The 12,899-nt window shown below is 51.5% G+C and overlaps 1 protein-coding gene across 2 annotated transcripts in view; it reads right to left on the bottom strand.

Annotated features, from left to right (window-relative positions):
• Nucleotides 1-467: 467 nt before the first annotated feature.
• The window catches only part of LOC139588599 (collagen alpha-1(VII) chain-like), a 123,204-nt gene continuing 110,772 nt past the window's right edge, over nucleotides 468-12,899 (bottom strand). For both annotated transcript variants that reach the window (XM_071424199.1, XM_071424201.1), the window contains one exon: nucleotides 468-1,168. In XM_071424199.1, coding sequence (XP_071280300.1) covers nucleotides 675-1,168 — 494 coding nt within the window. In that variant the 3' untranslated portion in view covers nucleotides 468-674. The remainder of the gene's footprint in view (nucleotides 1,169-12,899) is intronic.

Genomic DNA, 12,899 nt, shown 5'->3' with positions numbered 1-12,899 from the left:
TGGGTGACAGTGGCCAGGGCCTCTTTGGGGACACCAGGGCTGTGTTGGTGACAATGGCTGGGACCCACTGGGGACACCGGGGCTGTGTGGGTGACAGTGGCTGGGACCCATTGGGGACACCGGGGCTGTGTGGGTGACAATGGCTGGGACCCATTGGGGACACTGGGTCTGTGTGGGTGACAATGGCTGGGACCTCTCTGGGGACACTGGGGCTGTGTGGGTGGGGAGGTTGATGCTGAAGGTGCTGGTGACAAACTCAGAGATGTCCCAGAGGAGGAACAGGGAGATCCCTCCTGAGGTTGTCCCTTCCCAGTGTGTTGGTGGCCGTGGCAGGAACAGCTCATGGCGGGATTTGGGAGGGCTGTGGTGGGGACAGGGCCACCAGGCCCAGCTGGGGGAGGTTCGGGAATCCCTACGGACCCAACGGAGCAGCCGGGGCAGGAGATGGGACAACAAAGCCTTGGAAACTCCAGAGATGGCAGCTTTAATCAGGAACCTTCCCGGGTGACGCGTCCCCTGCGCCCTGCTGGGGACAGGAACCTCTTCCCTGCGCGTGGAAACGTCCGGAAGGAACGGCGGGGGAGAGCGGGGAGGAGGAGGAGGAGGAGGAGGAACACGGATGTGGGGTGGCTCGATGGGTCACAGCCAGCCAGGGCCGATGTCCCAGGCGGCCATCAGTCCCCTCGGTGGCCCCCAGTCACTTCCTGCGCCCGATCTGGGCCATCAGGTGTGCGTTGGCCGCCGCCTTGGCCCGCAAGTTCTTGGCCTTGGCGATGTTGAAGAGGATGTTCATGATGTTGGTGGGGACGTCCAGGGACAGCGTCACCTTGGTGCGCCGGTCGCTCTTGGCCCGGTTCTGCTGGGTCTTGCCCTTGCCCTGCGCCTGGGACACGTATTTGTGGTGGCCGTCCCCCGGGAATGTCCTTTTCCCCAGCTCCTCCTCCTCCTCCATGTCCTCCTGGGACGCCTCCTCCAGGGACGGGGAGGCGGAGCCGCGCTTTTCCAGGACGGCGTTGTCCTCGGGAAGGATCCGGCGTGGCTCCGCGAGGGCGGCCTGGAGGCAGCTGAGGATGGAGGCGGCGCTGGAGAGGCTCAGGGCGCGGCCGGCGCCAGCGGCTCCCAGCAGGACGAGGAGCAGCAGCAGCCTGGGGTGGGACATGGCGCTGGCCTGGCCGGGAGAGGGAGGTGAGCTTCCCATGGGAAGAGAGATCCTCATCTCCTCATCCCTTCCCCATCCCTGAACCTTCCTCCCTGCGCTCTTGGAGTCACCTCCCAGGTCCCATCCGAATTTTGGGGCAGGTGGGAAGGAGCTTCCTGGGGATGCAAGCTCCAGGCCTCGGCTTTGGGGTGCTGGTGGGAGGCGGGATGTCCAAGGAGCTTCCATGGAATTTCCTTGGAGGTGAGGGTTGGGTCTTTGCTTCCATGGAGCTTCCATGGAGAGGACTTGGCCATTCCTTCATGGAACTTCCATGGAGAGGAGGATTTGGCCTTTCCTTCATGGAACTTCCATGGAGCTTCCATGGAGAGGAGGACTTGGCCTTTCCTTCATGGAGCTTCCATGGAGCTTCCGTGGAGGGGAGGATTTGACGTTTCTTTCACGGAATTTCCGTGGAGAGGAGGACTTAGCCTTTCCTTTGTGGAGTTTCCATGGAGCTTCCACAGAGCTTCCATGGAGGTGAGGGTTTGGTCATTCCTTCATGGAATTTCTATGGTTTGGAGGATTTTGCCTTTTCTTCAAGGAATTTCCATGGAGAGGAAGATGTAGCCTTTCCTTCATGGAGCTTCCATGGATGAGAGTGTTTGACCTTTCCTTCGTGGAGTTTCCATGGAGCTTCCATGGTTTGGAGAATTTGACCTTTCCCTGATAGAATTTCCATGGAACTTCCACGGAGATTCCATAGAGAGGAGGATTTGGTCCTTCCTTCATGGAACTTCCATGGAGATTCCATGGAGAGGAGGATTTGGCCTTTCCTTCATGGAACGTCCATAGAGCTTCCATGGATGAGAGGATTTGACCTTTCCTTCATGGAATTTCCATGAAACTTGCATGGAGAGGAGGATTTTGCCTTTCCTTCGTGGAACTTCCATGGAACTGCCATGGAATTTCCACGGAGAGGAGGATTTGGCCTTTCCTTCGTGGAACTTCCATGGATCTTCCATGGACGAGGAGGATTTTGCTTTTCCTTCAGGGAATTTCTATGGAACTTCCACGGAGAGGAGGACTTAGCCTTTCCTTCATGGAGCTTCCATGGAGCTTCCTCAGAGCTTCCATGGAAGGGAGGATTTGGCCTTTCCCATGGAACTTCCATGAAGGAGAGGATTTGGCCTTTCCTCCATGGAATTTCCACGGAGCTTCCATGGACAAGGAGGAGCATTTTGCTCTTCCTTCGTGGAGCTTCCGTGGGTTTTCCATGGAGGGAATCTTGCAGGGCGCACACACGGCTGCTGCGGGCCCCGTTTGGGATCCCATGGATCCCTCTCCAGCCCCCGGGAGCGCCCTAGGTGCCACCGGCTGCCGCCAGGGTGACGTTCCCTGTCCCCTGCTCGCCCCGGAGACACCGGAGACGTTCCTCGGGCCCGTCCCTCCTCCCTCAGTCCCAAAGGGATGTGGGAACGCCGATCCCGGGCGATGGCCCCGTGTGCTCCGGGCTTGCTCCACCCCCTGAGCCTCCTACGTGAAACGTGGCCACTTTTGGGTCTTTTTGGGTCTTTTTGGGTCTTTTTGGCCCATTTTTGGGGGCTGTAAATCCCTGGACAACTCTCCTGCTCCACAAGCCCTCCCCATCTCCCTTTATCCCCACCTGACCTCTCCCAAAAATCCACCAAGGATCTCCCGTGGGGCTTTTTGCCCATTCCAGGATGGAAAAATGTCCCCAGGCAGCCCCGAGGCCACGCAGGCTCTCCGAGCTCCTGGAATCCTGCTGGCATTCCCAAACCCCTGGAATTCCCAAAAACCTGGAATCCTTCTGACATTCCCCAAAAACCTGGAATCCTTCTGGAATTCCCCAAAAACCTGGAATCCTTCTGGAGTTCCCAAACTTCTGGAATCCTGATGGAGTTCCCAAACCCCATGAATCCTACTGGAATTCCCAAAAACCTGGAATTCCCAAAAACCTGGAATCCTGCTGACATTCCCCAAACCCCTGGAATCCTTCTGGCATTCCCCAAAAACCTGGAATCCTTATGGAGTTCCCAAACCCCTGGAATCCTGCTGGAATTCCAAAAACCCTGGAATCCTTATGGAATTCCCAAACCCCTGGAATCCTACTGGAATTTCCAAAAGCCTGGAATCCTGCTGGAATTCCCCAAAACCCTGAAATCCTTCTGGCATTCCCAAGCTCCTGGAATCCTGCTGGCATTCCCAAAAGCCTGGACTCCTGCTGGAATTCCCCAAACCCCTGGAATCCTGCTGACATTCCCCCAAAACCTGGAATCCTTCTGGCATTCCCAAAAGCCTGGAATCCTTTTGGAGTTCCCAAACTCCTGAAATCCTGCTGGAGTTCCCAAACCCCATGAATCCTACTGGAATTCCCAAACACCTGGAATTCCCAAAAACCTGGAATCCTACTGGAATTCCCAAAAACCTGGAATTCCCAAAAACCTGGAATCCTGCTGGAATTCCCCAAACCCCTGGAATCCTTCTGACATTCCCCAAAACCCTGAAATCCTTCTGGCATTCCCAAGCTCCTGGAATCCTGCTGGCATTCCCAAAACCCCGGACTCCTGCTGGAATTCCCAATCTTCTGGCCCCATCTCGTGGCCAGCGGCTCGCACGGCAATTCCCGGCCGGAATTCCATCCCGGGGGCGGCGGGGACCTCAGCCTGGGGCTGGAATTCCGTCGCCGATTTTGGGGTTGGGAGCGGCAGATTCCATCCCGTGGAGCAGCGGGAGGTGCTGGGAAGGCCCCTGGGAATGGGGGATGTTCCTCAGATCCATCCAAACTCACCCCAGGGTCTGGGATCTGTCCCCTGCTCATTCCAAATAGCCCTTCCCTGTCCGTGGAGGGGGAATTTTGGGAAGTTTTATCCCCCAAATTTTGCCCTTTGCCAACCCTTGGAGTGGGAATTTTGGTCTTTTCCCCTTAAATTTGCCCTTTGCTGTTCCTCAGAGTGGGAATTTTGGGCAGGTTTATTCCCTTAAATCCGCCCTTTATTGCCCAGGGTGGGGGAGATTTGGGAAGTTTTATCCCTTTAATTCTTCCCTTTTCCATCCCTTGGAGAGGGAATTTTGGGAAGGTCTTTTTTCCTTAGATTTGCCCTTTGCTGTTCCTCAGAGTGGGAATTTTGGGCAGGTTTATTCCCTTTAAAATTCTGCCCAAAATTCCCACTTGGAGGAACTTTATTGTCTAGGGAGGAGGAGATTTGGGAAGTTTCATCCTCTAAATTTTGCCTTTTGCCATCCCTTGGAGAGGGAATTTTGGGAAGGTCTTTTTTCCTTAGATTTGCCCTTTGCTGTTCCTCCAGCTGGGAATTTTGGGCAGGTTCATTCCCTTTAAAATTCTGCCCTTTATTGTCCAGGGAGGAGGAGATTTGGGAAGTTTCATCCTCTAAATTTTGCCTTTTGCCATCCCTTGGAGAGGGAATTTTGGGCAGCTTTATTCCCTTTAGGTCTGCCCTGAGGTCTGTCCTTGGAGAGGGAATTTTGGGAATTTTTATCCTCTAAATTCTGCCTTTCATGATCCCTTGGAGAAGGAATTTTGGGCAGGTTTATTCCCTTTAACTCTGCCCTTTATTATCCAGGGAGGGAGAGATTTGGGAAGTTTCATCCCTTTAACTCTTCCCTTTTCCATCCCTTAGAGAAGGAATTTTGGGAAGGTCTTTCCTCCTTAAATTTGCCCTCTGCTGTTCCTCAGAGTGGGAATTTTGGGCAGCTTTATTCCCTTAGTTCTGCCCTTTGCCATCACTTGGAGTGGGAATTTTGGGAAGTTTCATCCTCTAAATTCAGCCTTTTGCCATTCCTTGGAGATTGAATTTTGGGAAGGTTTATCCCCTCAATACTTCCCTTTTCCATTCCTTAGAGAAGGAATTTTGGGAAGTTCTTTCCCCTTAATTTTGCCCTTTGCCGTTCCTCAGAGTGGGAATTTTGGGCAGGTTTATTCCCTTTAACTCCGCCCTTAGGCCTGTCCTTGGAGAGGGAATTTTGGGAAGTTTCATCCTCTAAGTTCTGCCCTTTGCCATTCTGGAAATTTTGGGAAGGTCTTTTCCCCTTAAATTTACCCTTTGCCGTTCCTCAGAGTGGGAATTTTGGGCAGGTTTATTCCCTTAGTTCTGCCCTTTATTGTCCATGGAGGGAGAGATTTGGGAAGTTTCATCCTCTAAATTTTGCCTTTTGCTATCCCTTGGTGTGGGAATTTTTGGGAAGCTTTATTCCCATTAATTCTGCTCTTTGCCATCCCTTGAAGAGGGAATTTTGGGCAGGTTTATCCCTTTAGCTCTGTCCTTTATTGTTCATAGAGGGAGAGATTTGGGAAGTTTCATCCCCCAAATTCTGCCTTTTGCCCTTCCTTGGAGAGGGAATTTTGGGCAGGTTTATTCCCTTAAATCTGCCCTTTATTGCCTGTGAAGGGGGAAGTTTGGGAATTTTTATCCTCTAAATTTTGCCCTTTGCCATCCCTTGGAGTGGAAATTTTGGGAAGGTCTTTCCCCTTAAATTTGCCCTTTGCTGTTCCTCAGAGTGGGAATTTTGGGCAGGTTCATTCCCTTAGTTCTGCCCTTTGCCATCACTTGGAGTGGGAATTTTGGGAAGTTTCATCCTCTAAATTCTGCCTTTTGCCCTTCCTTAGAAAAGGAATTTTGGGAAGGTTTTTTTCCTCCTTAAATTTGCCCTTTGCTGTTCCTCAGAGTGGGAATTTTGGGCTGATTTATTCCCTTTAACTCTGCCCTTTATTGTCCAGGGAGGGAGAGATTTGGGACGTTTCATCCCCTTAACTCTTCCCTTTTCCATCCCTTAGAGAGGGAATTTTGGGAAGTTCTTTCCCCTTAAATTTGCCCTCTGCTGTTCCTCAGAGTGGGAATTTTGGGCAGGTTTATTCCCTTTAACTCTGCTCTTTGGATCACTTGGAGGGGGAATTTTTGGCAGGTTTATTCCCTTTAGATCTGCCCTTAGATCTGTCCTTGGAGAGGGAATTTTGGGACGTTCTTTCCCCTTAAATTTGCCCTTTGCAATTCCTCAGAGCTGGAATTTTGGGCAGGTTTATTCCCTTGACTCTGCTCTTTGCTCTCCATGGAAAAGGGGAGAGATTTGGGAGGTTCATTCCCTGGACTCTTCCCTTTCCCCCTTCCCAAAGGGAGATTTGGCCGTGCCAATCCCCCCTCAGGATTTCAGGGAGCTGCTCCCTTTCCCCTCCTTTGCCTCCCATTTCACCCCTTCCCAAAACCCCCAAATCCAAAATTCCCAAATCCCCCAAAATCCCCTCCACCTTTCCCTGGATCCGGATGGGAGAGGAAGAGGATGAGGAGCAGCCATGGAATGATCCAGGGAAAGCTTTTCCTGCAGGATCAAGGGAGGAAAACCCTCCCCAGGCTCTCGTCCCCCACATGGGATCACTGAGGACCCCAAACTCTCCTTTCCTCCAGCCCCAAATCCCACGTTTGGCCATTTAAACACGAGCATATCCCGGGATTTCATTTTTTCTTGGAAAATAAAATGAGGGTTTTCCGGAGATTTGGGAACAGGGGTTTGTTTTTCCATATGATCCAAGGCTGCAATCCTGAATGGGATGAAGATTCCCCCCACCCCAAAATTCCCCTTTTTTCCCAGCTGTGTTTCACCTCCCTCCACCCTGAGCTCCTGCAGGATGGGATGCTCGGGGTGGGGATTCAGGGAATTCAGGGAATTCAGGGATTGGGGATTTTCCCACCCCAAATCCTGGAAGGGAAAGGGGAATATCCCCAAATCTCTTCCAGAGCTGGGATGTTCCTGCCCCGCCTGGAATCTCATCCCCCTCACCGCGGGCTGAACCCAGCCCCTTTCCCTGGGATTTTTCCAGCTTTTCCCGCTCAGCAAAACTCCGGGAATGTCAGCTGAGCAGAGGGAAAGGCGGAACAAGGGGAAAACGCGGCAGAAGCCATCCCCATCCACACCCATTCCTGCTCCTCGCCGGGATGGATATCCTGGAAAAGGAGCAGGAATGAGGGAAAAAACAAACTAGGAAAAGCTGATTTTTTTGGGGTTTTTTTTTTCTGGGATTGGGTTTATTTTCGCCGGGGGTGGGGGTGGGTTGTGCCCCGCCGCTCCAGGAAGTTTTTATGGAGCAGGAAAAAAGCTGGAATTGGGGTTTTCTCTTTGCTAAAAAAAAAAAAAAAAAAGAGCAGGAAAAGGAGGAAAAGCACCGGCGGTGGATCTGAGGAAATGGGAATTTAATCCGCGCTGCCGGGGCCGCTCCTCCCGCTGGGAATTGCTGGGAGAGCCGGGAGCGTTTTCCAGGAATTTTACTGGGATGCTGCCCACCCTGCGAAGCCTCCCGCAGCTCGGCTGGGAAGCGGAAAATCGCCTCATTCCAGCCGGGAGAACCGGGACCATCGCCGCCTCTCCCTGCGGCAGGGCACCGGGATGGAGCGGGATTCCCCGGTGAGTCTGGGATAAACCCGGGAATGGGACCTGGAGACTCCCGCAGCTCCGCCCGGGGCTGCCCCCGCTGCTTTCCCGGGGCTCGGATTTGGGTTCCCCAAACCCGGGCGGGCTCGGTGGGACGGGAGCGCGGCCGTGCCTCGCTCTCCTCCCCATCCCTGCACCGACGGCAGGGATTCATCTCCCTAATTTTGCTTTTCCCCCAAAATTTCCCAATCCTTCCCATGCTGCCTATTCCAATCTGCCTCCCAAAATTGCTGGAATACTACTACTACTACTACTAATAATAAAAAATATTTTTCCTAGGAGGGAGGGTGAGGGGAATTACGAATCCCTTGATATCAAAATATCTTGGATTGCTTTTCCCTACCTTGCCTATTTTTTTCCCCCTATAAAAACACCACCCCCAAAAGAACCCCTGGAAAATTCCATGTCTGGAGCGTGGATTTGCCTCCTCCAAGGACATTTTTTCCCTTCCCAACAAAGATTTTGTGGGGAAAATAAATTTGTGGGGGAATAAAACTCAGGAAAGCAGCCCAGGATGGGATCTGGAGGTGGAAAAGTCTCTCAGTCCCAAAAAAAGCCCCAAACCCCAAACCCTGGAATCTGATATCCCAAGAAAAACACTGAAATATTTAAAGTTTCTGCAATTGGGGGAATAAATGAATTCCAGGCACTCACCTGCTTCTCCTGGATGCTTGGGATGGGAAGGATTTGCCGTGGAATCACTGCCAGGAAAGAGGCATCAGGAGCCTTTCCCAAACTTCTCCTCCCTGATTTATTTTGGTTTTTTTTTTTTATTTCCCAGGGATTGGGATTTTTTTTCCCCTCTCTCTGGAAACCTTTTCCCCCTCCCTGGTGTATTTATAAAAATCCCAGGGATCACGGGGTTGGAGTCGTGATTCCAGCCTTGCTTGGGAATGATTTCATCCCAATGAGGTCAGAGGGAGGCGGTGACGTCACGGAGCCGCTCCCCATCCGCAGGAAAAACCGGGAATTGGGCTGGGGGGGGGGGGGGGGGAACGACGTCAGATCCCAAAATCTGGGAAGAGTCACCCCAAAACGGGGCTGGCGTCAGTGCTGGGATCTGTAGGATCACTCCTGGCCCCGGGGCTTTGGGAGCAGGGATGTTGTAATTCCGAAGGTTTTTCCGGCTCTGAGGATGCCACGGATTGAGGTTATCCCAAAAAATGTGCGTTTATTCCCCATGTGGGGATCTGGAAGGGTTTTCCCTGTTTTTCCCATTTCCAGGGGATTTTCTCTTCCCACTCATGCAGGGAAACCCTTGGGAAATGGGAATTTTGGGAAAGTTCTTCCAGGATTTGTTTGCACCAATCCCAGGTGAGGCTTTGGGAGCAGATGGGAAGGACGAGGTGTGGGATGAGGGGGAAAAGCTGCAATTCCCTGAAACTGCAGCAGGATTGGGATTTGGGATCATCCCAAAACAGCAGCAGGTGGGGAAAATTCCCAGTTTGGGCTCCCAGCACCAGACTGGTCCCAGTGAGCCGAGACGGGAAACTCCTGGGATTCCCCAAGGTTTGGGAGCAGAAGGGGATTGGGATGGGGATTTGGGAATGAGGATGGAGATTTGGGAATGAGGATGGAGATTTGGGAACAGGGATGGAGATTTGGGAACAGGGATGGAGATTTGGGAACAAAGATGGGGATGGGGATTTGGGAACAGGGATGGGGATGGGGGTTTGGGAATGGGGATGAAGATTTGGGAGCAGGGATGGGGATGGAGGTTTGGGACCAGGGGTGGGGATTTGGGAATGAGGATGGAGATTTGGGAACAGGAATGGGGATGGAGATTTGGGAACAATAATGGGGATGGAGATTTGGGACCAGGGACGGGGATTTGGGAACAGGGATGGAGATTTTGGACTAGGGATGGAGATTTGGGAACAGGGATGGAGATTTGGGAATAAGGATGAAGATTTGGGAACAGGGATGGGGATGGAGATTTGGGTATGGGGATGGAGATTTGGGTATGGGGATGGGGATTTGGGAATGGGGATGGAGATTTGGGACCGGGGATGGATATTTGGGACCAGGGATGGGGATTTGGGAACAGGGATGGAGATTTTGGACTAGGGATGGGGATTTGGGAATGGGGATGGGGATTTGGGAATGGGGATGGGGATTTGGGAACAGGGATGGAGATCTGGGAACAGGGATTTTTCCATACGATCCAAGGAAGGTCTCAGGTCCCTCCAAAGGGTCCCACCATGGATTTGTAGCAGGGCTGGACTCTCCTGGAGGCACCAGGACCAAACTATCCAAAATTCCCTTCTGGAACTTCCTTGGAAAAGCCCTTGGTGACCTGGAGGGGAGCAGTGATCCCTGAGAATGGGGCAAATCCTGCTGAAAGTGGGGAAAACCCCTGGAGAAACCCCTGGAGCCAGCAGAGAGCTGGGATGGCCCCTGATTTAGGCTGGGGAGGTGTTCCCAATCCCGGCCTGGAGAGAAGGAGCCAGAACTGTGGGAATTCCTGGATGAGGATCCGGGATCTGAGCTGGGAATGGTGGGAGCTCCCCTGCGCCTCCAAACCTTGGGAATTCCGCCCAGTCGGGATCCCCCTCTCCAGCAATTCCTTCCTTTCCCACCTCAGCTCATTCCAGCTCCCGGAATGAGGTTTTGGTTTCCCTCCTTCCCTGAGGCCTGGAAGGGAATTTTTTTCCTCCAAATGTTTGGAATTTTGGAGCTGTTTCTGGGAATGAAAACTCCCAGGTGACTCCAGCACAAGGGGCTGGGTGGGAAAAGCCACATGAGGGATTTTTCCAAGGAAAAGGATCAGGGCAAGGGACTGAGAGACTTCCCTACCTCTGGATCCCATCCTGGGCTGTTTTCCTGAGTTTTATTCCCCCACAAATTTATTTTCCCTACAAAATCTTTGTTGGGGAGGGAAAAAATGTCCTTGGAGGAGGCAAATCCACGCTCCAGACATGGAATTTTCCATGTTTCAGACATGGATTTTTCAGGGTGGTTTTATTAAGGAAAAGCAGGGAAGAGAAGGCAGAAAAAAGAAGGAATTTCCTGGTTCATCCCTTGAAAAGCAAATCTGACTTTTTTTGGCTGCCAAAGTTTGGAATTCCTCACTCCTGAGGAGGAGAATTTGCTGCAGGAAAATTGTGTTTCCAAGGGGAAAATTCCATCAAATTCCGAAATTCCATCAAAATATCCCTCGGGAAAGAGAGAGCTGGGCCAGGGACATCTGAGGGCACCCACAGGACCCGGAGGCCTCAAACTTCCCAGAAGTTTCCCTGAAAAAGTCCAGAATTTATGAGAAATGCAGGAAGCGAGGAGCGATCCCACACACATCCCTGGGATCCCACCTCTCCTCACCTTTCCCTGGAGCTGAATTTCCCGGAGCGAATCATTGCTCAGTAAAGTTTCATCCCCACAGGCCGGGGACAATCAGGGATTTGGGGTCGTTCCACCCCAGGAACTTCGAAAACACAAAAAAAATTCCCAAATCCCAGAAGTTTTGCCCGGCCCAGGGGATCCCGTTGGGTGCTTCCAGCACCAGAATTCCATGAGGGAGTCGGACATGGATGCATTGAGGGGCAAAAAGGACCTTTCTGCTTGGCTTTGTCCCTTTTTCCCCCCCAATTTTTAGGGCTCAATTTGCATTTTCCGGGCTGTGGAAGGAGGGGAATTCCCATAAAATCCTGCAGCAATCCCTTCCTTTGCCACGAGGCTGATTTAGGGGATTCTGTGGGATTTCTCTTTGTTCCAGCCCCATTTTGGGGGGGATTTTCGCTCCTTCCAACAGCTCAAATCCGTAAAGTTTTCCCAAATATTGGAAGACTCCATCCAAAGGGAAGAGGAGAGCTGGGAATACAAAATTTTGAATCATTATTTTGCCCTTTTTGCACTTTTTTGTTTTTCACCTTTTCCGAGGGGATTTGCATCCCTGGATTTCCACAGAGCTCTCCGTGTTTCATCTTCCTGAGAATTAATTAAATTAGTTCAATTAATTAAATTGAATTAATTATTTAAATTAATTGAAGCCTGGAGCTTTGGATGCCAACGGAATGTCAGGAACGCTCCTTGGGATGAACTGGATTTGAGGCTAATTTGAAAATTCCAAAAAATCACTTGGGCCAAATGAAAAAAATCCAATTCCAGCAGCAGCTCCTGGGCATGGAATTAAATTTGGGATTAAAATTAGAATTAAAATTGGGATTAAAATTGGAATTAAATGTGGAATTAAACTTGGATTTTTGCTGCTTTCCCTCTAAAGGAAGAGGAGGAAAAAAGTGGTGGAAGAGGAAAAATAATCCCAAATCCTCCAAATTTTCCTGCAATGTTTTCATTTCTTCCCCTCTTTTGCAATTCCTGCCCCTTTTCCAAAGGGATTTTTGCTCCTCCCTGGCCACGTGGGCAGCACAGACAAAAAAAAAATCCAGGAATTTGTGAAGGGATCCTGGATCCTCACTCAGGTTCTGGGAATTTTCCCTGATTTTCTGTGTCCCAGTGGAAAATCCATTTTTATCCCAAGGATCTGAGTCTTGGAGCTGCTCCTGCTTTTTCCTGCACCCAGAACTGGGATCTGATCCCACAGCTGGAAAAGGCTGGAAGAGCTCAGGGAATGTTTCATTCCCTCCAGGTGGGTTTTGGTGCCTTTCCAGGAGGTTTTTTGGGATTTTCCGGGTGGTTTCAGGAGCCAAACAGGGCAGGACAAACAGCCCAGGGTGGGATTTCTCCTTGGATTTCCTGGGACAAACCCATCCTGATTTTCCCCCTTTCCTGCTGGGCACTGAAGGTTTTCCAGGATTTTCCAAGGATTTTTTGCCTTCCCTGGGCAAAAAAATGGATTATGGATGGGAGTTTGGGAACAGGGATGGGGATGGGGATTTGGGAATGGGGATGGAGATGTGGGAACAGGGGTGGGGATTTGGGAACAGGGACTGGGATTTGGGAATGGGGATTTGGGAACAGGGATGGGAATGTGGGATTTGGGAACAGGGGTGGAGATGTGGGAACAGGGATGAGGATTTGAGAACAGGGATGGGGATGGAGATTTGGGAACAGGGATGGGGATTTGGGAAGAGGGGTGGGGCTGGGGATGTGGGAACAGGGATGGAGATTTGGGATTTGGGAGCAGGGACATGGATTTCACCCCAGAAGGGTGTGGATGGCAGGATGGTGGAGGCACAGGAGCTTTTCCAAGATTTAGGCCAGGTTGGATGAGGCCTGGAACACCCTGGGATGGTGGGAGGTGTCCCTGGCCATGAGATGAGCTTTAGGATCCTTTCCACCCCAGCCATTCCAGGATTAATTCCAGCCCTCCATTAACAGCATCTTTAATTGCTCCCACTGTAGG

Source organism: Agelaius tricolor, unplaced genomic scaffold (assembly GCF_023055355.1).
Source record: "Agelaius tricolor isolate 1412-34295 unplaced genomic scaffold, bAgeTri1.0.p SCAF_3, whole genome shotgun sequence".
Classification (NCBI taxonomy): domain Eukaryota; kingdom Metazoa; phylum Chordata; class Aves; order Passeriformes; family Icteridae; genus Agelaius; species Agelaius tricolor.
This window is presented reverse-complemented; position numbering and strand designations above follow the sequence as displayed.